Source organism: Carettochelys insculpta, chromosome 2, assembly GCF_033958435.1.
Source record: "Carettochelys insculpta isolate YL-2023 chromosome 2, ASM3395843v1, whole genome shotgun sequence".
NCBI lineage: Eukaryota > Metazoa > Chordata > Testudines > Carettochelyidae > Carettochelys > Carettochelys insculpta.
Window position 1 is genome coordinate 155,066,334 of NC_134138.1, and position 23,105 is coordinate 155,089,438.

General features: G+C 38.8%; 1 protein-coding gene across 7 annotated transcripts in view; it reads right to left on the bottom strand.

The window, feature by feature from the left end:
- Window positions 1-955: 955 nt before the first annotated feature.
- Window positions 956-23,105, bottom strand: part of SLC12A7 (solute carrier family 12 member 7) — a 170,229-nt gene continuing 148,079 nt past the window's right edge. For 3 of the 7 annotated variants that reach the window (XM_074987885.1, XM_074987886.1, XM_074987888.1), the window contains 5 exons: window positions 22,792-22,923; window positions 19,536-19,643; window positions 12,790-12,971; window positions 4,391-4,524; window positions 3,481-3,696 (listed from right to left, as the gene is read on the bottom strand). In XM_074987885.1, coding sequence (XP_074843986.1) covers window positions 3,605-3,696; window positions 4,391-4,524; window positions 12,790-12,971; window positions 19,536-19,643; window positions 22,792-22,923 — 648 coding nt within the window. In that variant the 3' untranslated portion in view covers window positions 3,481-3,604. Of the gene's footprint in view, window positions 3,248-3,480; window positions 3,697-4,390; window positions 9,441-12,789; window positions 12,972-14,784; window positions 14,902-19,535; window positions 19,644-22,791; window positions 22,924-23,105 lie in introns of those variants that run through there. The other 4 variants (XM_074987890.1, XR_012644527.1, XR_012644526.1 and 1 more) reach the window with 4 other exon arrangements.

The following is a 23,105-nucleotide window of genomic DNA, read 5'->3' on the forward strand; positions in this document are numbered from 1 at the left end:
TATATACTGAAAATATTTTTTCATCAAATCATACATGTGGTAAGAACTCTACCCACTCTATTTGGCACCACTTTTTCCATAAATTATTTGCATCTACATCTATTTATATTACAGGGTTTACTATTTGGAGAATTCGGGTCTCTTCAAGGCCTTGGATTGACTTCATTTATCTGTTTTTCTTGTTTGATTTTTTTTAAGTCACCCTTTTGTGGCATTGTGGCTTTTGGCCCTGCATTGGATTCAACTTGTGAAAAACTCTCTATATTCTTGCATGTCTTATTTGCAGATTTTTACTTGTTCAAATTTAGTACCCGCACAATCCAATTGTTTGCTTTCTGTAACCATGATGTCCAATATACTCCCTGTTTGGTGTGATGAACAGGGAAGCATATTGTGGTGATTGCAATTTGGAAGGCTAGTGAATTGGCTCAGGTGGCAGCATGGCAGCTCCTTAGGTGCCACGTGGTGGCAGCGGCTCGGGAGCTCGGGCACTGTATGGCTGGCTCAGGGGCCATGGCGGCTCCTTGGGAGTTGTGACGCGAGAGCCGCGCAGCCCCAAGCTAGCCACATGGTACCTAAGTGTCCGAGCTGCCACACCAGCTCTTGGGGCCGTGCGGCTTGGAACTGTGCAACTCCGGTGGCACAGCTCCGGTGCGCCACTGGGGGCAGGGCGCCTGGCCAGGGGAGGGCGGCAGCGGCGATCGGGTGTCTCCATTTTGGACAGCACTGTTCCATAACCTACTTACACTGCCATTTTCTCTGGATTTGATGGCAAAATCTGTGTCAGTATGAATTATTATCCACCAGTCTGTCAAATATTTCTATGTTTACATTTGAAACAATACACATTACATCAATGAATTATTTGGCCTGTATTGACAGAGATTATATCATGTATCTTCACCACCGTTTTTCATACGAGTATCATCAAAGACACACAGCACAAACCGTGGTTTCAGACAGCTTTATTTGTGAACATTTACACAAAGGGAAACATTAAGTAATTTCTAAACATTTATAAAAATATTTTTAGAATAAAATAATGATCTTACCAACATTTTAGCACAAAAAAACCCCAACTAAGCATAACTTAGACTCTATCTATGTCAGGCAAGTACTTATGCTGTAACACCAAAGTATACCTGTAGCCATGATTCATTTACTTAATTTTCATAACTATTAGTTTCAAGGGTTGTGATATTTTTTTAAAGTACTAAGGTTAAAAGCTGTATTTGTCTGCACTAAAAAATTCTGCACATTGATATTGTACCTCCTAAGTCCAATTAATGGCAGAGTAGTTTATGGTAATGCATAACAAATGCGGGATTTCTTTCTGCTATTTCAGATCAAATATGTTTTAGATTTTTTTTTTAAGAACACAGTCATAATGCATATTACATCAGCACAATCTTACATCATCCAGTTTAGTAAACATAAGTTCTCCAGCTACTTAATTATTTTTGGAAATAATGAAGAACATTAAATCTGGCCTTTTTTTATGAATAAATTCCAGTTGGTTCTCTTTTATGAATACGTTGAGATTCACTCTGAAAAAGGTTTTCATCAGTTAGTGTTTTTGCAATAAATATATGTTTTATGAACCAAGATAGACAGTTTAAGCAATTATTACAAATAATCCAGGATGTGTGTTCCAGTTATAATATTTAATGAGCGTTGGCAGACATAACAACTATGCCATATTTTACCATATCTGGTCTACTCTACCATACTTCAATATTCTAACAGAGGACCGAAAAGAAAGCATAAAACAAAACGTGCAAGTTTAGGCAATAGTGCAGCACCACTACTGAAGACAGGTTCCAAAACGGCCTGAAACATACAGCATTTATTTCTATATCTGTGCATTTGTAAAAATATTTCTTTGTAGAGACTATAAATGGTAGATAGCGTTGTACAAAGACTACAAAATGTGAAATGTGCTGACAAATAGAATATGTCTTTAATATATTTTGTAAGCCATTTTTACCTCTGACAATATATAATTCATCAAGGAAATCTGTAGAAAAATTATTTAGCTGAAATGCTTACTGAAAATATATTGGCAGATCTATCATTTAAAATATGAAATTATATTCCCGAAACAGAATAATTTTTTTTTAAACACACACAATTACATTTTGTCTTTAGTATAATTATGTCACAGTATAGTCCCCAGGCACTATTCCAATATTTGTGGCCAGATATTTTCAGTATCAACCAGCACTGGGCAGTTACAAATAGTTTTCAGATGCAATTTCTACACTTAATTGTATGGCCAATCATAATGCACAAAGGTGTATTATTGACAAAAAGTTTAAAAATACTATATAAAACTAATGGCTATAAATGAATTACAAACTTTAATAGTTTACTCAACTCAGTTGACAAAGAAATTCTTCATTTATGTATTTGTAATAAAACCTCACTGGTTAGAAAAACAGATTTGCTTTGAAGAAATAAAAACAAACAAAAATAGGGTGATTGTCCCTGCATTTACTTTAAAGCAGAAGACTTAATTGGTCAAGGAATGTTTCCTTCAGTCCCACACTTCAGTTTTATAATTTGAATTTGTTGCATATTGAAAATTCATCACCCACCACAATGCAGAATCATAGACATGGAATATATAAATGCCTCTCTATCCTTTTTCTTTTCCCCATCACTTGCTCTATCCATCATCTAAACGGGAGGTGGTTAACATTCCCCAGTCCTGCTTTCTGTTCTCAGACTGCTCCAAATTGCAACTTCCTCAAAAAAGCTATTGGCTACCTTGGAACAGTGGCATACAGTGTGAAGACATGTAAAGAACTGTGTGAAAGGGTAGGTAGAATACCTTCACCTTCATTTGGAGATTATCTTTACACAACTGTGGTGCAAAAGGGTCATAGATAACTTTGCTGATTTCACTAAGTTACCAAAAATAAGTTTAGATAAACGTATAAAACGTTAATTTAAAAAGATTATAGTAGTTAACAATGGCTGAATTGTGAATTTTTATTTAACCAAATTTGAAATCAGGTAATTCCATCAAATTCCTTTTATGCCCAGTAATTAAATATGTCAAAGTGTACGTACATATTTCTGAATCATATGAACCAAGAGACTTCAAATGAAACTGTGATCACACCAGTCACAGAGGCACCACAGCAGCATTTTTCAACAGTACAACATAAATCAGACCAGGGTTTCTTGCCAAATATTGCATATTTTGTTCATAAACTTGGGTGTCTAATTTAGACATTTTTTCCTAGGAACAAATTAATACAATTAATGTTACTAAAATGCACTCTGTTTTCACTCTGATTATGCACATTAAAAGTATTAGTTACTTCATCTGCTGTAAAACTTACCTTTCCCTCCTTGGGTCTCAAAACAAGATTGTTCAAAAAATACCTCCTGGTCCTCAGCACTTGTTTAATACTACAATAAACAAGTTTTAATAAAGAAAAACCCTATGCAAGACACAATTTCGGATAAATACCTTTGGGGGAAAAACAGAATACATGATCAGAGGATTCAGCTGGTATATCATTTCAAGTACACAGGTAATTTCATTTCAATATTCAAATTGCTGCAGTTTTTCTTTTCACATTCTGTAACAGCATTAGGAGTAAATGGTGATCACTTCACGTCCACCACCTCGCACTAAGAGAACTCTGTTCAGACCTTCTGTCAAAACTTCCAAAAACTCCATGTCTGAAGGACATTCAAGTCAAGGTTTTAAGGTTATAGAAAAAAATAATAAAAGCTTTTGAACACAAAATAAAAATAATCAAACAAAAACCCCACATATTACATTGTTCTTCTGCATCCAAATTGCAAGTGCAGCAGTCTCATATATAAACTTGCCCAAGGTACTGCACCTAATACATTCATCTTTCATCTGGGGAGTACAACCACAACATGGTTTCAGCATGCAAGCAGCCTGCTGGCTCAGATTAAGCAGGCGGAATGCATGTTAAGATCTATGCATTTCTGTAGGATACCCAGAAATGCAACTAAATAGATAAAATTGGTATAAAACTATTATTTTTAATCTAAGCATTTCAAATAAACTGAAGCCAAAATATCAGTGTTACCCTCACAGTTGCTAGGATCAAAAAGAAACCCAAAATTTGTCACCCACCACTCTTGGGCTCCTGAAAACATTCTGCAGGGCTTGTTCTTAAAGGCACAGTTCTTAACAGTAAAATTCAAGCAAGAAAGCCACAGTACACAAACAAAAACCCACACAGCCCTCCCTATATGCATGTGAACAAATACATACATACTTATTCTACTATTGAATATCAATTGCAACTTTAATTTTTGCAACTGTTGATATATATAATATTGTGACTTTTGTGTAATACAGTGTACTTCACCATTAAAACATTACAGCATAGGATACAGTTTTCATCCCCTTTTCTGTTTTTAGGAGGTCCGGGCATATTCAATAAAGCTAGCTGAGCATGTTGCGACTTATTTAATATTACTCCGTTGAGCTTCACAGCAGTGTGCATTCTTCTTACATTTGACTGATTCCTATTAAATAAACAACTTTTCTGAAGTACAAATATCATTGTAACCATTAACTATTTTAATCTGTATGCCACACAAATTTGTGAACTATGCTAATTAGCTGAAAATGTCATACTTGTGATGGAAGATGCTTAAAAGGGTCACATTTATATCACAGCATAGCCTGACTTCTAGAATTAGAGTTACATATTAAAAATCGAGTCCAATTTTGTTGGCTTATGAACAGAAGAGTTGTCGTTTTTAACGTAAAATTGGTAATGCTTTCCTTTAAAATAAAAAGAAATTGAAACGTAAATACTGCTTTCAGAGCAATTTTCTTTGAAGTGAAATTTAAGCCAAGGAGGATACACACTGATACATATTCCTGAATTCTTAAGTCTGTTTTTCATTCTTCCCTTAAATTAAGATTTATCATGGAAATTCAGATAATCTTTGCTATAACATTTCTAATGCACTTTAGCGAGACTATACACAAATCCCATTGCAAATCCCATCAGAAGTTAAACTACAGTCCTACTATAAAATCATTACAAGAAATTAAGTTCATAATGGGCAACTATTTGATAAAGTAGTAAAGTGGTTAGTTAGCAACAACACCCAAAAGCACAGCCAATCACTTTTTAGTTTATCATATCACAATGTTTTTGTTATAACACCTTTTCTCCTTGTTGTTTGTCTCTGTCTCTAGAAACAACAAAAATAAAGTAAGGCAAGAAATTGTTCGTTCCTCACTTTGGCATCTATTCCTTTCTGTTTTCCTTTCTTCATGTTCCAGCATCCCTTCAAATATTCAAAAATCCCTTTTTCTGCCCTCATCCCCACCCCAATCTCCAGTTTGAAATAAACATGAATTAAAAAAATTGAGGCCTAATTCTTGTCTTCTAGTTTTTGAGACCTTAATGTTTGTATTTTCTTTTCTTTACATTAAATTTGAAATTCTCAGTTTATTTAAATAGTTAAGTCCTGGTGTTTTAAAGAAAGATACTGTATCAGAAGGATTAGCTACACTGAATCACACAGTAAATGCTACTTTTGGGGGGCAGGCGATAGTGGAAGTACCCACAATAGCATGACTCCTTCAAACCCAGTAGGTGGAAGTTTTGTGACACTGGGCCTACCTATTTTGTCCAAAATGCGCACGTTTAGAGTGCCAAAACCCTAGTCAATTCCAAGTGAGTCTCACTTTGCCACTCTTACCCCAGGCCTTCAAATACAGAAAAATTCTGAACACTGAAAATTTCTTATCGCACTCATAATTTTTCCTATAGAAGGGATATCACACCACATGAAGAAATTATTATTTGGAAACCTTGCTGAATAGGATCTCAAAGGTGACAGATGACTGGCACTTTCTGGAAAAATAAAATATAGTAGAACCTCAGAGTTAAGAGCATCAGAAATACAAACTGATCAGTCAGCCACGAACCAGAATTATGCAGCAGCAGACAAAAACAAAAACCAACACCACAAGAAATACTATATAGTACTGTGTTAAACTACTGGTTGAGGCTCTCTAGTGTGGCACTCTCTTGTCCAGCAACATCTGTAATCCGTCATGATTTCAGTTAGCTGGACAACCACTTACCAAGGGCATGGCCAAGTTTCCTGTGATCCAATAAAGTTGGTTTCCAGCCACCAGTCCTGGCTCTCAGCGTTCTATGCTGTTACTTAGCTGTAATTTACCCCAAATGTCTTCTAAGAGCCCAGCAAGCAGTGGAGGTATTGGTAATATGCTAAACAATAATGACCTCCTGTGGTCCAGCAAATTCTCTCGTTTAGCACCTATTAGGTCCTGAGGGTGCCAGACTAGTGAGGTTCAACCTGTACTACAAATAAAGTAATATTTTCTTCTGTACAGTAAAGTTTCAAAGCTGTATTAAGTTAATGTTTAGTTATAAATATCCAAAAGAACAACCCTAATAGTTTGTTCAGAGTCCTGAACATTTCAGAGTTACAAACATCATCCATTTTCACATTGATGCAAGTCTGACGTTCCACTCTAGTTTGGACTGAACTTTTGGGATTCCCTGTACTAAAGCTTACTGATGTGGAAGACTATAAAAGAAAAGGCATGAATGAGGATTAAAACCAAAGTGTTCTCAAAGTAAGGATGAATTATGGCAAAATATCACCTATGCTCATACGAACATTTATAAAGAAGGGGAGGTACAACTCCAAGATTTGTGGCTTTGGAAATAAGGTTAAAGCATGAATAAGCAACATGATTTATTCTTGGAAACAACAGCCATATCTACTAGTTAACTTAAGCGATGAACACAAAACATTTAGCGAGATTTAAAAAACAGGCATGATTAATCTCATTTTACTCTCACTATTAAACAATAACAGGATAGCAATTTTCAAATATATTGATTTCAGTTACAAACAGAATATCAAGTGTGTGGTGTTCACTTTATATTACTAGCTTTGATTACAAATATTTGCACTGTAAAAAGATGAACAAAAAAGTTTTTTCAATTCACTTCAGACAAGTACTGTAGAGTGATCTCTTTATAATGGAAGTGTAACTGACAAATGTAAATTTATTTTACATAAATTCACACAAAAACAAAACAACGTAAAACTTTAGAGTCTGCAAGTCTACTCAGTCCTACTTTTTCAGCCAATCACCAAAGCTGCATCTACAATAAAGTTTTTTCGGAAAAGCCGGGCCTTTTTTGAAAAAACCTGTAGTATTTACACACACTGTGTGCTCTTTCGATCTGAAACTGAAAGAAGGTGGCCCTTTTTCCAGTGCCCCTCTTCCTCTCCCACATGAGGAAGAGTGCCTTTTTCCAAAATATGCCTTTCAAAAAAGGCATGTGTAGATGCTGTGTGGGCCCCTTTTTTGAAAGAACAGTCCTCATGGTGCCATATTTTTCAATTCCTGGCCCATTCTTTCAAAGATCGGGGCTGTGTGGACACACTATCAAAAGAGCGGACTGATCTTCCAATCCACTTTTTTGGGTGTGGAAGCAATCTTTCAAAAGAAGGTTTTTTGGAAGAAATCTTCTGGACGAACTTCTTTCAAAGGATCATGGTAGTGTAGATGCAGCCTAAGACAAACAAGCTTGTTTACATTTATGAGAGATAATGCAACCCCCTTCTCATTTTCTAAAAAGTGGGTAGTGTTATCTATTTACTATTCACTTGGGCTATGACTACACTACAGAGGTATTTCAAAATAAGGTATTTTGGAACAGCTATTTTTTTAAAATAACACAGCTACACAAAAAAATGCACTTTGAAATAGCATTTCTGAATACACAGCGCTATTTCAAAATCGTGCCATTGGGCATCATTATAGTTTATTTTGAAATAGCGCTATTCTGATTCTTAACAACACCTATATTGAAATATCTATTTCAAAATAGGCATTATTCCTCCTGCAATGAGGGTTACTGATTTTGAATTTATTTTGAAATAGCGCCTGCGTCATGTAGACGCTAACAAAGTTATTTTGAAATAACAGCTGTTATCTTGAAACAATTCTGTAATATAGACACGGCCTTATTTACTATTCACCCTATTCATTACTTGTTTTGCTGTATGCATTGGCTTTGTAATGTCAAAATTTTAGATTGCAGGGTCTTTGTGCACAAATTGCTTTTTCTGTGAATAACCTAAAACATTTTGGCACCATCACCTAAATAATGGCAAGATGATTTTAGACACCATTTTTTAAAAAAAAAACCTGAAATATTTATTTCACTGTTTACAATTTGATGGAAGTAATTATGGTAGTCAAAAGATGACAAAAGTGAGAGAGTGAAATCAAAGCTCATACTGGTAGAGCTATAAGTCAGCAAAATAAGATAGCATTCTGCGTAAGGAGAAGGATGTCTTTTAGCACTTTGATCAAAACAGAGTAAACCTAAGACCAGAGAGAGGAGCCTCTCCAGAAAGCTACATGATCTGATTTTATGAAACTGTTGGTAAATTTATTTGTCTTTGATAGTCCAAATGAAAGGTACTTTTTTGTGTTTGGTTATATTACAACAGAAATCCTCCAATTTATCACTTGGTAAATGAAGGCTTTTTCAATAATATAATTTTTAACAAGTCTCAGTCTCATTTTTTCAGCTCACAGTGCCATATCATATCATAATCACTAGGAATTAATTAGAAAAAATGAAGGTCACTTATTACGGAACCAAAAATACTGTAGTATTTTTAATGAGAGACTCTGCAACTGGCTATAATGACCATCCTTTCTGAGAAACTTGTCTGTATACCATGAATTATTCTGAAATGAAATGAAAAACTTATAAGCTTTAGGAACAAAACCAGAAAAAGGCGACAGCAACTGCTATGTTAATGATATTTATGTGCTAAATCACAGTGGCCACGTCTACACTAGCAATACCTTTCAAAATATTTTTTGAAAGGAGGAGTTATTTCAAAATATCCAGTGGAACATCTATATACAAAAAGTGTTCTTTCGAAATTAAATCAAATGAATGCCGAGCTCTCTTTGATAACATGCTTCCACTCCCATTTCAGGAAGAGCGCCTTCTTTCAAAAAGTTTCATTCATAAGAAAATGTGTAGACATTCTGCGGGCCCTTTTTTCGAAAGAGCAGTCCTCATGGTGCCCGATTTTTCGATCCCTGGCCCATTCTTTCAAAAGAGCCGGGACTGTGTGGACGCTCTCTTTTGAAAGAGCAGATCATTCTTTTGATCTGCTTTTTTATGTGTGGATACACTCTTTCGAAAGAAGTTCTTTTGGAAGAGCTCTTCAGGAACAACTTCTTTTGAAAGATCACCATAGTGTAGACGTAGCCAGTATGTGCACAATATGCATACTCTAAATCATGGGAAGCAACTGCTTTAAAGGAAACATGCAATAACAACAACAACACAAGCACCAGGGAACACAGCCTAAATTAAACAAATTTGACTTACAGATTTTCCCATTCTCTACATGGAAGAGAAACAAACATGTATAAATAACAAACATGTATAACATTGCTTTATGCTCTCTGGTACGTTTCTAAATAAAGCAACTTCAGCTCACACAACTTTAAAGGCCTGGTTTAACCTTTCCCTCATTGAAAAGTGGTATAATTTTAGAGTATCTAAATAAAAATGCCAATCTACGTTTTGCATGATTCTAAAGGTCTGGTAACAGAAAGGAATTTTTTAAAAAACAGCTATTTAAATAAAATATAAGTCAAAGTCTCTCTGCAACTTCTGAACAGAACAGTACTTTAAAGCAAAACTGTATCATAACCAAACTGGTATTCTGTATTTGTAATAGTAACAGAGCAGTAACCGTGTTAGTCTGTACTCCAGCAAAACAAAACAGCAGAAATGTAGGACTTTAAAGACTGACAAAATGATTTGTTTGGTGAGGAGCTTTCATAGGACAGACTCACTTCTGAAGAAGTGGGTCTGTCCTAAGAAAGCTCCTCACCAAACAAATCATTTTGTCAGTCTTTAAAGTCCTACATTTCTGCTGTTTTGTATTTGTAATAGCTGAAGCTTTCAAAAGTAATTTAGGACCCTGTTTTCTTAAGTTTCATTTTCAAGAGCATCTAAGTGCATGTGATTTCTCAGGTTTTCCCCATATTAAAGGTTAGATCTTAGTCTCTTCAGTTACATCCAGCCAGCAAAGCCCTGCCTCCGCTCCCTGTAGCAGTAAGTCTTTGAGCCTTGGTCAGCTCAGTTGGGTTCCCAAAATGAGGCTAAAAATAACAATCTAGAGTTGGAGCCTGGGCTATGAAACCTGGTCAGGAACAGGGATTCACAGCCTGATCAAGCATGTTTAAACTGCTATTTTTAACCTTCTAGTGCATGGTTTCCCAAACTGGTGGGGCTGTGATGGGGTTCAAGGGTCCCCAAGCACTGCACCCCGTCCGCAGGCAGGAGTGACTCTCACTCAGCAGGTAGAACAGGAAGTTTATTAGTCAACAGAGGCACAGCTTAGCACAGAGGTGTCAGTAAAGCCGGCATACAGTCATTCCAACCCATCCTGGGGAGAGGAGCCGGAGGGGTACTCCATCTGGAGCGCGGCTTTCCCCCTCACCAGGCTGGCTGCCTTCCAACTCCCTCTTCACTGGGCTTCTAACTGCCACCCCCACATTAAAACCCAGCTCGGCTCCTTGCTGCTCTTTGTTAAGGTCAGAGGTGTTATCTGCCAGCTTAGGTTATAGCCCCAAGGGGTCATCCTTAGCTGCTGGGAGCTGCTCTGCCAGTCACACATACATCCAGCCTGAGTCTCACATGCACTCCTCCCACTCCATCACAGGGATGAGAAGAAATTCTGGGGGGCGGGGCATGAGGTGACCCCCCCCCATTATTCTCCCCCACCGAAAGAAAGAGCTGGCCTTTGCTTCTGGCTCTCAGCTCCTGCCATTTTACATGGGTGACCCAGCACATCTGCTATAAAAAGCAGACAGCTAATGAAGACCCACATGCAAAGGTTAGTGAGTGTGGGTTGCAGGGAAGAGGAGGAGGAGGATGGGGTAAGAACCAGGGGCTGGTGGTGCCTGGGTTTGTGGGAGGAGAGGGACTCAGGTGGGTGGCTCGTGGGGCTTGCAGGGCTTGGGCAGCCAGCCAGCTTGCAGGATTCAGAGGCTTGGGTGGCTGGCCCCAGCATTGCAGGGCTCAGGTGGCTCAGGCTGGTGGGCACGTGGCTGGCCTGAGCAGCATGGGCCTTGGGCAGGCAGCTCACGTGGGCAGCTGGTGGGTGAGCAGGTGGCTGGCCCCCGGCAGCATGGGGCTCAGGTGGGCAGGGCAGCTGGCGTGGGCAGCTCAGGCTGCTGACCAGCTGGAGCTGTACCAGCCACCCGCAAGAGGACAAGGAAAACTATTTGTGCTTATTTTTAACTTTAAATAACATTTTTATATCATGTTTTTGTGTTTAGTGTAAATTACTAACTGAATTTTTTGTTCAAAGGGGGTTGGATGATAGTAAAGAAGAGGCGGGTGCGGGGGGCATGAAGGTTTCTCAAAAATCAAAAGGGGGGGCACGATGCCAAAAAGTTTGGGAAGTACTGTTCTAGTGCATGCCTGAGTCAGATAACCTGAACTCTGAGACTCACTGCTGGATGAGTTTTTTTTTAATAGTGGGGACAAAACTTAGGTTTCTGCCTTGCACCTTACACAAGCAGAGAAAACCCCAGTACAATAAATTCTTGATTTAATGGACTAAAGATGGGGCGGGTTCTCTGTTAATGCCGAAAGTCCATTAAATGTGACGGTTTACTTGTATTCACATAGTGCCCCCAACCCCGCCTCCCCCCGGCCAGGCTTCCCCAAACCCCGACCCAATACCGTAAATGGGCAACTCACCAGAGGTGCTGGAGCCGCCAAGCCAGAGCCACCGCCACTGGAGCCTCGTTGTGTCCTGGACCACTGCTGTGGCTGGAGCCTCTGCCACAGCTACAGCTGCCGCTGCAGCCAGAGCGCCTCATTGCAGCCTGGGCTGCCGCCACTGGAACTGCCACATGCTCCTCCCACCTGGGATGGGGTACGTGAGTGTCTTCTGCCCATAAGCGTACCCCATCCCTGGAGGGAGACACGCGTGGCAGCTCCTCCAGCTGTGGTGGCTCCAGCCACGGCATGGGTCCTGCAGCTGCTCTGGGGTCCCCGGCGACTCCTCGAGGGGCCCCAGTTGTGGCAGGTCCTGCAGCAGCAGCTCTGGTGAGTCACCAGCATTTTCTTTGTGGGCGACGGGGCAAAGGGGTGGCTTGTGGATCCAACAGAATTCGGGAACAAGGGGGGAGGGGAGGGGCTGGTGCATGCCTGTCGTTCCCGAAGTCCACTGAAGCGGGGTCGGCTAAATCGGTGGGTTACTGTACCTCAGTCAAACCTCATTGAGTTTTGAGGGCACAGAGGTCCACCAACACTTTATAACACAGAAGACTGGGGCCTAAGTCTGTATCATTAGAGTATATGACTAAATGAATTCCTTAGGGCCATATTTAGCTGCTTGTTGATAGTTATCTTCAATAAGAACATTATATGTGTAATATGACACATGAAAAATGTGAAAAAAGCTTCTTCTAAGACACTGTCATAAGTAATGCAAATATGTAAGTCACCCAAGATAGTACTTGGCCTCAAACATCATCCTTTCTCTGTGCTTCACTCAGGGCCTGATGCTGCAAACACTTAGGCATTTAAGTACCGCCATGGACTTCAGTGGCACTATTCTTGTGTATAAAGTTATTGGCATGCATAGGTTCTCCAAGAGAAGGCCTCAAGTAATACTAGAAACAAAGGATAAAACCACAAATTTATTAAAAGTCACACTTGTACTTACGGCTTCATGTTGAAAAGATCTTTAAAACCAGTCATATTTGTTTCTCTATTTTTGTGCTTTTCAGCTATAAACTTGTCTTTAGTCCAGGTCATGTGCACTTTTTCAGGTGCAGTAGCAGTGGCATCACACTTAAGAACTGCTGCTGAATGAGATGCAGTGTTTCTGTCATGGATTAACTGAGCCTAAGAAAGAAAGAAAACAGGCCAAATATATAGTAGCTTTTGATCTTAAGGAAATGAAAGCACTGATCCTGCACAACCTTAATCTATGGGAATGGCAGACTTTAATTGGAGCAGGACCTTTAGACCTGGTGCTGCAAACAACATGCTTCACTCTAATGTTGAAGCCAACAGTATTTGGATGCATGAAATTACTCATTTGTGTTTACTGCACTCTCAGTGGGAGGCTTATTGTTATAAGTAGAACCAAAGACATTTGTTTTAACAAAAATTTGAGTCCAAGTTACTGTGAAACTAATTCCAATTTGAAGATTTTCTTGGGAATTTCCTTAGGTGACTAGTGTACTTAAGAGGGAAACGAATGACACCAAAACATTTCTGCAAACACTTGGCAATAAGCAGAACTAATAGAAATAGCAGGAAATTAACACTGAAATGGTATCGGAAAAGGGAAAAAAAATCAGTATCACACTTTAGAACAGCAGAAATGTCTTTCATTGCTATGAAACAGAAGAAGATGTACAATCTTAAATCTACAATCTTGCATTAAAATGCAAAGGGAGGGAAAACTTTATGGTAGAGATACTTGGACTTTATTTCACTGCTAAATGGAAATAAACACAAATATGCCCACAGTATCTAAAGTATGGCATATTAATAAACACCAATGTAATGCCACAAACTAGGATACCCATCTTTAGACATAAACACTTAAAGTGCCATATTTTCACCATAACTTAACTGGAAAAGAAATTGATGAGTGACATTTATAGTGTAAAGTCTCAGATATTTCACCAGCAATATACAAATATTGTTGCTCTCCATTTTTGAGAAGACAAAGCGTAACATTAAGGGACTTGGCACTCTGGTAGTGAAACTGATTTAACTGAGGGTGAGAATTTTTTATAGATTTCTATTTAAACAGACTTAGAGATGCTTCAGCACTGGCTATATTCTGCCTTGTAAATGTAATCTTTATTTTAAATCTTTTGAAGGAGTAAAATATGCATCTCAGACTCCTCAAATTCTAGAAATTACTGAAATGAGGAGAAAGGAGAAGTTGAAGATATCTTTACTAATCTCTTTCAGCCTGCTAGAAATTCACAGACATTACTTCAAGAAATTCTAGAAAAGAGAAAAGATGTAACAAAGACAATTTGTGCTACCCAACTATATACACAAGAGACAGTGCCATGATAATAAAATTAAACCACAGCAGGTAATACTAAAATCTAAATTTATTGAGGACTTCTTGGGGACAAGTGAAAGAAGAGAATAAGACTGCTTGCTATCAGCATCAATTTGTGTAAGCAAGATTATATATTTGTAGGAGTGAAATAGGCAAATACTTGTAAAAAATTTGACAGCTTTAGAGCAACGGTTTCCAAGCAGTAAGTCATGATCCCAAAGTGGATGGTGACCCTATATTAATGGGTTTGCTGGGGCTGGTGTTTGACTTCCTGGGGCCCAGGACTGAAGCCAAAGAAGGTTTTAGTCTTGGTGACAGGGCTTGGGTTTCAACCCTTGGTGGCCTGCTCAGGTTACAGGCCCCCTGAACAGGGACTTAGCCCTTGGGAAAGCCATGCCAGAGCCCAATTTGGGGTGGTGGGGCTCAGGCTTTGCCCCTCCCCTTACTGGGGTAGTGTAATAATTTTTTGTCGTCAGAAGGGGATATGGTACAGTGAAGTTTGACAAGTGCAGGTTTGGAGGGGGGAAAAAAAACCTTTTCAATTTTATTTCCAATCTTTAGCAGTACAGTGGCACTGTAAGTGTTGTAATGAGAATGGAATATCCAGTCTGCACTACTTCAGACTACCTCTTTCTCTGGATTGTCATCAGGCAGCACAGCCTGTACATCTTGACCAATGGACTGTGGACTAGAGTAGCTTTTTCTTCTGATTGAGCCTCGAGACTCATCAGTGATGCTCTGAATCTGGGATATGCAGGTCACCAAGTAAAGCCAGTATATAAAAGAAGGATATAGTTAATTTTGCTACTCAAAAGACAATTTCTCTTATTTAAATAGTTGAATGTTGGAGTATTCTGAAAACAGATGCAGATGACATTATAATTGTGTTTGCTTTCACACGGTGTTCATTTGCACAAATTAAAATAGGGGTGTATTTCTAAAACTCCTTTGAAACACTGCTTTTAATTTAAAAGAAACAGAAATCCAAGAGCTATTATGTACTCAAACATGCAGACTATATACCAAAGGAAAAAGCTATTTAATTCAACAGAAGATTACACATGTAAAAACCTAGTGCCATAGTAAGTTAATGATTTTCTTTTCTTGGTAATTTACAAAAATTTTACACAACCCCAAATATAATTTTAGAAAGCACGCACACAACATGTATGAAACAGCCAAACACGAACAGTCTTTATAAGATTTCTAAACAATTCGTGATAGACTTTCAGTTAGGACTAATTTGGGTTTTGTGAGGCATATTAAGTACATGAACACCTGACTTTATGGTATCAGCTTAAAGCATAAGGAGCTAATGGAGTTGGGAATCAGTAGACAATCCTGACCTCACCTCTCGATCCAAATGACCTACCTATTTTATCTCCCAACCCTCCCTTCCTAATTCTTATTACATTTATTATACTACTCCCAACCACAAACTTTTATTTGTTCTATAACTTTTCACATGAAAGTGATTATTCATGTACAATGGGCTCCTTCATACAACAGAAGGGGGTTGGATTCCTAAAAAAGCCAAACATGAATTCAAGGCTTGATAGTTGCCTGGAAGTGACTATGGGTCTTGGCTCAGGTCTGTATCTTGGTTAGGCTTTGAAATAATAATGCTGGGCTAGATAGGATGCTCTGGAGTTGAGCACTGAATGTAGGGAAGGCCGATGACACTTAAAGAATGCTTGTTACTTCTTTCCTTTCCAGAGCTTGTAAAAGTTATCCCACTTACAGTTGCAGGTTTGAGGAAGTTGCAGGGACCCAATCAAAATATTCTAATGCTTGTCTTGGTTTTCACTGACCTTTGAAATTTGCAAAGTAGCCCATCCATCATTGGCAGCACTCATTTAAGTGGTAGCAGCCAGAGGATAGTGCAACCATCTTTATTCTTAATCATAACTATATGTATGAAGTCCAGTCAGCACCATTCTGCCTGCTTGATAGAGTTCCCTCATGAGCTTATAAAGCCTCTTACCCTTTCAAAATGAGTGACTGTAAAGTGCCTCTTTCATTATCTATCATCACCAAAAGTGATGCGCTGGATGAGGTAGCACACCAATTTGTTGTACCACATGGAACCCTATAAGTGGGCATTGTCAGGTAAAAATGGCTCCAAACGACAGGGGGAAGACTGCAATGAAAGGGATGTTGCAATTTCAAGAAATAACTTGAGGTTTGCATAACGTCCCTGCTATCTCTGAAATGCTTATGGAAAGAGAACTGGCCAGCAGCACCACCATGTTTCATGGCTCGGGGCTCAGAGAAGCCTCCTATCCAGCCCATTCTAGACCCTGCCATCGCTGCTGAGCCCAAGGCAACAAAGTTCATCTCTCTTCCTCCCCTTCCCAGTTCCAGCTGCTGCCATATTGAGCCTGAATGCTGCCACTCCAGTGAACAGGAACTAAAGGGAGAAGAGAGATGAGGAGGGATCTTCCAAAGTCAGGAAGGTAGAGAAAGAAAAAAATCTTCCAAAACAGATGTTTTTTTTGAAAACCATGCCAAAGGAATTTCCTTACCACTTCAAAGTGCTGTTCACCAAGTGGCCCACGTAAAATGTCTGGTGGTCAGGCACACCCACAGGGTGGGAAATGAGGCCTCACAGCCCCCTTTGGGGAGACTGACAATTCTGTCTAACCGTTCAAGCACTTTCAAATGCAACCTGGTGCCTTCTCAGCTGTTTTGCCATCTTGAGGTGGATGGGGAAAGCCTAGCAGTAAGGGTGTTGCAGGCGTTGTCCAACTGTTTGGCTCAGAAAACAGCTCACAGACTTGTCTGAGCTCAAGAGGGAAGTACAGACAGATTGGACAGCACTATTGCTAGCAGCAGGAAAAAAAAAGGCAGGGGTGGATCTGATCTGATCTGATCTTAGGGACACAGAGATTTACAGGAGGCCCAGCAACAGTCTTGTATTCACCACAGTGGTTGTGGGCAGAGAAGACATTCCACCAGTTGAGTCACATGATAAAACAAGAAGATGAAGTTATTAAAACATCACTATGTTTGCAAAAAAGTCAATGCCTGTCAGGCAATATACACAAAAACATGAAATCAAAGAGTCAATAATCCCACATGATATAATTCTGGTGCACCCATACCTGGAACAGTGTGTTCAGTTGTACGCACACCAATACAAATTATACTGGTATGTGAAGGAAATTCAAACAGGAGAAAATACTCATTGTGTTGGATTTATGTGGAAAGAATAAAAGAGATATCAGCTAGCTTATGCAATGATTAATTGGCGATAACAGTTTAGATATAAGTAAAATGTATTTAAACACAGTGGATGATCATTTGATTCAGAACATAGGTTATCAATACAAATAGTGGAATTAAATTTAAAATGGAGAGAAAATTAGGCTAAATAAAAATTAAAACATCCTAGTTTAGGCCTCTTCCCCCAAAGGAAGTTTCAGAAGCCCAAGTATATGGGAGTTTTAATCTTGGCAAAACAAAAAACACTGGAAAACGCACTGTAGAGAAAAAGGAAAAACTGCTGATTGGTTAAAAGTAGACAGGATGACCTGAAATGACTTTTCTGGCCATAAATCCTATGAGCTTAGGCCTTGACATGCAAAGCACCAGTCAACCAGTGAGAACAATGCCTTCGGTCAGTTCGTATGCAGTTCTAGCCAGGGTACTTAAAACTCTGCCAATGATATTTCCATGTGCAAGCTAGCTTGTGCAACAGAAAATGGAAATTACATAATGTATGGCTGTGACATTACTCAGGGTACTATCCAGACAACCAAGTAGCTGTATTCCCTCGGTTTTCCAACCTCAGATGCCTTTTACACTACTTTACTGGTCAACAGCCACTCCTGGCCCATTAACACATAACCTCCAGCAAGTAATTTGCTCCCAGCACTGAGTGCCACTGGCTAGCTGGCCACTCATTAATTATACTGCAGAACACCACCACATTCTCTAGAGCAAGACTTTCCCCAGAAATGTGCATCTTGTATTGCCAACCATACTACTGAACAATGCAAGCATAAAAAGGTAACCATTTCATCAATGGAAAATTATATGCATTAGCATTGTTATCCCAAATGGAGTTTCCCACACTTTTTAATCCAAACACACAGGTTAGATAAAAGAGTGAAATAAGTTTAACTAAAGAAAGAAAAAAAGTTTTTAAGTTATGACAAGTAATCATGCAAAAAAGTCAGAACTGGATAGTGAAAATATGAAGAGATAAAATACAAAAGTAAATGTCTAATCTAACAAAATAAAATGGATTCAAAGCAACTACCTTTCTCACTGGATGCCTTTTCTTACCAGATGCCCTTTATTATTTGGTATTTTTTCCTGTGAATATACTTATACAGTGTATTCAAGTCTTGAAGAAATGAAAAAGACTGAGCTTCTTACATTTCTGCGTAAAGCATTTTTTTTCTTCCACTAATGTCACTTTTCTGGTTATTCTCTGGATCATCTTCATTTTTCAATATCCCATTTAAACTGAGGACAATAGAACTAACACAGTACTCCAGCATCAATATTACCAATGCTGCATTAGAAGCAAATCGCCTCTGGCTCCCCCAAGTTTATTCACTGAAGAATCATGTGAGCACTTTTTGCCACAGCATTATGCTGAGAGCTCTTTTTAAATTTATTACTGTTAATTCGCAATTCATTTCTAGAGTCAGTGCTTTCCAGCAGACAGTCACCCATTCTGTAGCTATGTTCTACGTTCTTTGGTCCTGTATGTAGAACTACATTTACTGTATTAGAAAATACATTTTGTTTGAATGTGGCAACATGATCAAAAGAGTCAGTTAATCCTGTGTATTTGCCATTCTCACCAACTTGTGTGTTCTCTCCAAAATTTACTTCAAGATGACTGATAAAAATATACTCAGCCATGTTATGTCCAGAACAGATACCTCCAGAGCTCCACTTGAAACAATCCACTGAATGACTCCCATGTGGCAACTACTATACAAAGCCCTCTTCTAAATTAGGGTTATATATGTTAGAGCTTTCATTTGAAAGTATTTCTATGCAACATTATAAATATTTATGGATGTATTACTACTTAGAATACACTAACATGAATATGACATTTCTTAATGAAATGACTAAGTAATTCCAGAATTTATACTCAAACGAAACATATAAGCAGGCTTATCTGTCAGAGAGGCAGTCTTTTCTCATACAAGACTGGCATCTCTGCCACTGACTGATGATGAGCACGACAGTTGTCATTCATCTCAGCTGTGCATGGCAGTTCTCCATGGTTGAGAAGGAATACCACCATGAAGGCATGAAGTTATGAAATTGTTGCAGATTGTGGCCGAGCATTACAACTTCCATTCACTTATACTTGGTTTTCATAAAATTCTTAGTCAAGTTAAATTGTTTACCTCTCTTTCCCTTTCATTCTTAGATAGCTGCATCTGTTTTAACATTTGAGATCTCTGCTCCATCATAAGAGTCTTCTCGTATGTGAATGCTGAAATATCGTTTTCAAACTGCAAAAAGAAGTATGTTATCATTAAAAGTAGAAAAACCTCATTTACAAAACAAAACAAACCGCCTTGTCATTTTGGTCACATGGGGTATGCTTTAATTTCTTGCAATGTCTATTCTAACAGTATGTCCAAGTCTAAATATCTTCTGTTTTCAGTGCTTTGTATGTCTAATTTTCAAGCTGATAAAGCAGTAAAGTACTCCTTCAAAAATATGCCCACTAGACAAATTTAAGATACAGTAAATCCTCCAAATACATGCCTTCAAGTTGAATGTAACTTGCTTTAATGAGAGGTAAGTACAACTTGAAGCTGCTCTGTGGCTGTTAGCCTGCCTAACTGTCCACCACAACCTGCATGAAAATTTGAGTTACATGGTGGTTGCGTTCCTGGGGTTTACTGTACAAGACCTTCCACTGCTCTGTTCTTATGCTGACCTCAGGAACAAGGCTGTGCCAGAGGCCACCTTTTAAATCCTCTTTGCACCTCCTGTATTCTGGCTCCAACTCTCTAGTGCACCAACTGATAACTGCACCTCTAGCATGTCTCCAAAAGGTGGGAGCACTGTGGTTGTAAGGACATGGTGAGAGTGCAGAACTGACACACATGCTCTGCACTGTCCTGGGAATAACTTAATTCCAAGTGTATTTCTTGAGAGGGCTGATTCACAGCCCCTCTGCACCACCAGAACAGACGACAATTTAACAAAGAAGGTCTTTTGTGCCTTGAGATGTTGAACTAAAATGAGTGTAGCTATATAACAAAATAAAGAGAACATTCTTAATGAGAACAATTTAAAATATGCTCTTACAAATCAGTAAAACATTCTGAGGTTGTCATGGCTGGAAGACGTAGCAACATTAATCAAACTGGAAGTACAGTAACACCACAGAATACCAGAAATAGCGATTTCATGAACAACAAAATACAAAGCTGACAACAGGTATTTTCTCCAATATTGAGCGCAAAGAAGTTCTAAAAAGGTAATAGTTTGCAAATACATGGTTGTGTGGCAATTCTAAAGACCTCATGAAGTAAATCACTACTTACAATGAATCTCCGAAAAAAGTGGCTCTAACCTGATTTTGAAAGCACCCCACAAAGAATTTAGATTGAAATTAACAAAATGCCAGAAGACAACAATTTTTCATTACAGTAAACCCTCAAGTTACGTGGGGGTTGAAGGAATGCAACCTCTGTATAACTCAAATTTTTGTACAAGTTGGGGGGACGTAGGGAAACAGGACACATGAGCAGCTTCAAGTTGTGCTTAACTCATGTTAAAGCGAGTTAAGTGCAACTTGAAGCTGCTTATTTCAAGGGTTTTCTGTACTGTAAATACATCACCAAACCTGGAAAAAAATCACTAAAAACACAAAACAAGATAGTATAACCACCAGGGCTGGTTGGTTTCTTGGGTCCCAGAGTGGACAAGAGCTGAGAACCGGGGACAGCCTGGTTCCTGTCTCCCTGCCAGTTGCAGTACCCAGGAAACTGACCAGCCATGTGCTGGTCAGTTTCCCAGGTCCCACAAGCAGCGGGAAGATGGGAACCAAGAGGCAGCCTGTTTCCCAGCTCCACACTGCCTGCAGGACCCAGGAAACCGTCCAGCCTGGCTGGTCACTTTCCTCATTCCTGACAGCTGCAGAACAACTTCAAAGTTGTGCTTAACTCGTGTTAAAGTGAGTTAAGCGCAACTTCAAGCTGTGTGTTTCGAGGGTTTACTGTACCGTGAATACATTACCAAACCTGAAAACAAGATTACCAAAATACAAAACAAGATGAATAACCTTTCAAAGGACAGAAGTAAAAGGACATTTAAAAACATAGGCATTTATCAAGAAAGGTTACCCTAGCCACATTCTCTCAGCCAGATCGATGCTCTTGGAAGCTCTGTGCTGTATTGATATATCAGAGTCCTCCACATTCTCATTAGCGTTTACTTCAAAATAGCCTTTCCTCTACACTTCTGAAGTTTATCAGTATCAAACAAGCTGAGAAATACTGACATCATATGAACTCTCAGACACCCAGAAATTTCTGGTAATACTGGCTTAGTTTTTTCAGGTTCCCCCCTTCACTTGTCTGATTAAAACTAATAAAAAAAAGACCTTAGTTCTACCTTACCTATATGGCCTCCAAAATGTTGTGACATAGTAACCCTTTGGCACCAGCAATTCCTATCCAGCCTCAGTCTTATAGCACTTAACACCTTGTTGCATACTACTTATCTATAAAGAATGTCATATAAGATCTTAAATGGAGGACAAGGTCATACTGCTCATTAATACTGTTATGAAATGTATGTATTGATGATATTTAAAAAATTATGTCTGCATGCTTGAAGTATATGCTTATAGTTTGTATCAAGGTGTCATTCCTTAGAACAGGTAAAAAGGATCTGCCTGCCAGACCAAAGGTGTTTATCCATATATCATCAAAATATAAAATTGGTATTTCTCTCAGTCAAAAGTACCAATCTAAGCTAAACGCAGATGAGATTTTAGGCCAAACACCATGATTCCTTCCTTATACTCCAAATTCCCCTCTATTTGGTACTGGTACATCTGGAATATTGCATCCAACTCTGAGCCCCCCAGTATAGAAAGCATGTGGATGCATTGGAGCAGGTTCAGCAGAGGGCAGAGAAAATGATTAGAGGGCTGGATTTGGGGTTATTTAGTTTGCAGGAGAGAAGAGTGAGGGGTGATTGATAGCAGCCTTCAACTTCCTTAAAGGGGAGCTCTAAAGAGGATGGAAAGAGACTGTTCTCAGTAGTGACGGATAGCAGAACAAGGAGCAATGATTCTGAAGTTACAGAGGGAGAGGTATATAGTTTGGATATTAGGAAAAGCTATTTCACCAGAATATTTTCTTGGAATGTGTTACCAAGAAAGGTGGCATTTTGTGCTCCATTCCTAGAGGTTTTAAGTCCCAACTTGATCAAGTCATAGCTAGGATGATTTAGTTGGGGTTGATCCTGCTTTAAGCATGGGGCTGGACTAGATGACCTCCTGAGGTCGCTTCCAGCCCTATGATTCTATGATGATTCAAATGTCATTAGGCAAAAGAAATTTCAGGAGGCTGAGGAAAAAACTTCCAACTTGAATTCAAGGTTTTTAGGTAATAGGTAAAATAAACAGGAGCTTACCATTTCAACCACTTCCACCTCAGCATTAAGCCGAAGATGATACAAAAACATCTGAAGGTCCTTTTTCATTTGAATGCTGTTGTCATCCATTTGGGCAACAGTGAAGATACGCATTTTGCATTTTCTCCACACCTATTAGAGGGAACAGGCATTTTATATGATACATGTATCTACAATTTTCCCCTTCCTGTTCTCAATCCTTTGAACAGTTATGTACAAGTGCATAGGAATTTACTTCGCAATTTTATGTAGTGCATAGTTAAAGGAAAGTCACTGCAGCTAATTTTCTAAAACAAAATTTCTCTTTTTGAGTC